Here is a 2,734-nt window from a genome sequence, read left to right as displayed (position 1 = left end):
CCCCCCCAGTGAGCATCAATTCTCCGGCGCCTGCCCACGTGTGAGTGAAGTTTGGGGTCTCCAAGTGCCCATTCCTGGGGCAGTGTCAGGTCCATGTGCCCCAGCAGCCTGTTACCATCTTCCCATGGGAGCGGGGTGCCCACCCCCTACAGACAAGAATCTGGGGTGCTCCATATGCTTCCACCCCAGGGCATTCTGGGTGGGCCCATGGAGCTGAGGGGTCCATATACTCCCCCCACCCCCTCTCGCTCTGCAATTGAGGCAACTTCTTCCAGGACTCGGTTTCCCAACGGAACGGCCGCGGTTGAATTGAAATCGGCTCCAGATCCCCGGAGGCTGCTCGGCTCCAGCTGGGGTTCAGCTCCCTGGCGAGCAGGTTTGGGGGAGTCCCCCTGCGCTGGGGGGTTTCAGCCCCTTCCCCAGCCCGACGGGGAGGTGAAAGCTGCCAGTGCCCGGCCAAAGCACCCCCTGCGATTTCAGCCCCATAGAACTGAGGGTTCTTGCTGCTTGTGTCCATTCTTGGTCCCTGTGCCGGGCGTCTTCCCCCTCCCCCCCAGCCTGCTGCCTGGCTTCTCCCGTGTCCCCCCGAGTCCCCCCGCTCCTTGAATGGCAGCGTGCCAGGATGGTGGGTGGTCCCCGGGCCCTGCACAGAGCCCACCAGGGATGAGGTTGGGAGTTCTTTGTCTTCACTGTGCTGGGTCGGGAATGAGGGGCACTGGCAAAGCTGGGGGGAGCCCAGGGCTGGGCTCGCAGGGGGCTGCGGGTCGGGAGTGAGGGGCACTGGCAGAGCTGGGGGGAGCCCAGGGCTGGGCTAGCAGGGGGCTGCGGGTCGGGAGTGAGGGCACGGGCAGGGCTGGGGGGAGCCCAGGGCTGGGCTAGCAGGGGCTGTGGGTCGGGAGTGAGGGGCACTGGCAGGGCTAGGGGGGTCCAGGGCTGGGCTAGCAGGGGGCTGCAGGTCGGGAGTGAGGGGCACTGGCAGAGCTGGGGGGAGCCCAGGGCTGGGCTAGCAGGGGGCTGCAGGTCGGGAGTGAGGGGCACTGGCAGAGCTGGGGGGAGCCCAGGGCTGGGCTAGCAGGGAGCTGCGGGTCAGGAGTGAGGGGCACCGGCAGGGCTGGGGGGAGGCCAGGGCTGGGCTAGCAGGGGGCTGCGGGTCAGGAGTGAGGGGCACTGGCAGAGCTGGGGGGAGGCCAGGGCTGGGCTAGCAGGGGGCTGTGGATCGAGAGTGAGGGGCACCGGCAGGGCTGGGGGGCGGACCCAGGACTGGGACAGCAGGAGGCCTTGGGTTGGAATTGAGGGGCTGTGGGGCAGGGAGCCCAGGGCTGGGTAGGAGGGAGCTGCAGGTCGGGAGTGAGGGGCACCAGCAGGGAGGGCCCCACTCCTCCTGTTCAGGACCTGAGCCCCCCCACTTCTCCCAGCACTGCTGGTGCCCCCCACTTCCAACCTGCAGCCACGTTCGTGCGCCCGGCTCTCAGGGCTGGTGAGAGCGGTGCCTCTGCCCGGCGAACCCGCCCCTCCCTGGCTATTTCTGGCTGCGCTTTGGGAGTCGGTGCTGATGCCGGATCCCACGTCCCCCCATGTCCCAGGGGCTGCAGGGGCCGGTTAACCTGTCCTGCCTGAGCCCAACCCCAGGGCTGCTCTGGCCCAGGGCCAGACAGATGGATACGTGAGGGAGCCTCTATTGGCAAGGGCTGGATGCCAGGACTCCTGGGTTCTATCCATGGCTCTGGGAGGGGCGGGGGATCTAGTGGGTAGAGCAGAGGGTCTGGGAGCCAGGACTCCTGGGTTCTGTCCCTGGCTCGGGAAGTGGGTCCTAGTGGTTAGAGCAGGGGGGGGGGGGCTGGGAGGCAGGACTCCTGAGTTCTGTTCCCAGCTTGGGGAGGGGAGTGATGCCTAGTGGGTAGAGTAGAGGGGCTGGATCTGCTCAGTCTCTGACCCCCTTCCACCCCTGCCCCCCAGGCCTGCATTGACGAGAACCTGGAGGTGGTGCAGTTCCTAGTGGAGAACGGAGCCGACGTGAACCAGGCAGACAATGAGGGCTGGACGCCCCTGCATGTTGCTGCCTCCTGCGGCTACAAGGAGATCGCCCAGTGAGTGGGGCAGGGAGTGGGGGGCTGGTCAGGCCTATTGGACCATCTACCCCGGTATCCCACCCCCTCCCTGCCTCCCGGATCAGAGCCACGGGCCCATCTACCCTGTTATCCTGCTTCCTCCCTGCCCCTCGGATCAGCCCTATGGGCCCATCTGCCCTGGTTTCCCACCCCACCCCCCAGGTCAGACCCACAGGCCCATCCAGCCTGGTGTTCCACAGCTGCCAATCACAACCCCTGAACTCACACTGGGCTGGACGTGTCCAGAAGGTGAATCTGTGCGAGGGGGGGAGAACAGGGCTCTGTGGGTGCATTTGTCTCTGTGGGTGCAGGAGGGACCCCGTCTGGGCAAGTGCAGGGTGAGCCCCATGTGGGTACCCCTCCGGCAGGGGGTGGGGCAGGCTGTGGGGGGCTGGGGACTCTGGGCATAAGGAGCAGACGCCCCCCATGAGCAGCCGAGTCTCTCCTCTCCCGCCTGCCCCCGCTGCTAGTCCCACAGGCCAGTCACTGGGATCCCAGCCACACACTGATCCCTAATCCCCGTCACATGGCGCTAATCCCTGGTCATGTGGCGCATAATCCCCCCCATGGGCCGAAGAGACCCAGACTCCCCCCCACCAGTTCAGGGCTCCCCCCTCCTGCTCCAA

At 66.8% G+C, this 2,734-nt stretch overlaps 1 protein-coding gene across 1 annotated transcript in view; it reads left to right on the top strand.

The window, feature by feature from the left end:
• Positions 1-1,938: 1,938 nt before the first annotated feature.
• PPP1R12C (protein phosphatase 1 regulatory subunit 12C) overlaps positions 1,939-2,734 on the top strand; it is a gene marked incomplete at its 5' end in the record, with an annotated part of 22,122 nt that continues 21,326 nt past the window's right edge. Inside the window, one exon of the mRNA XM_075070531.1 lies at positions 1,939-2,087. Coding sequence (XP_074926632.1) covers positions 1,939-2,087 — 149 coding nt within the window. The remainder of the gene's footprint in view (positions 2,088-2,734) is intronic.

Source organism: Chelonoidis abingdonii, chromosome 11, assembly GCF_003597395.2.
Source record: "Chelonoidis abingdonii isolate Lonesome George chromosome 11, CheloAbing_2.0, whole genome shotgun sequence".
Taxonomy (NCBI): Eukaryota; Metazoa; Chordata; order Testudines; family Testudinidae; genus Chelonoidis; species Chelonoidis abingdonii.
The sequence above is the reverse complement of the archived record's forward strand: the minus strand, read 5'-3'. Positions and strand labels throughout refer to the sequence as shown.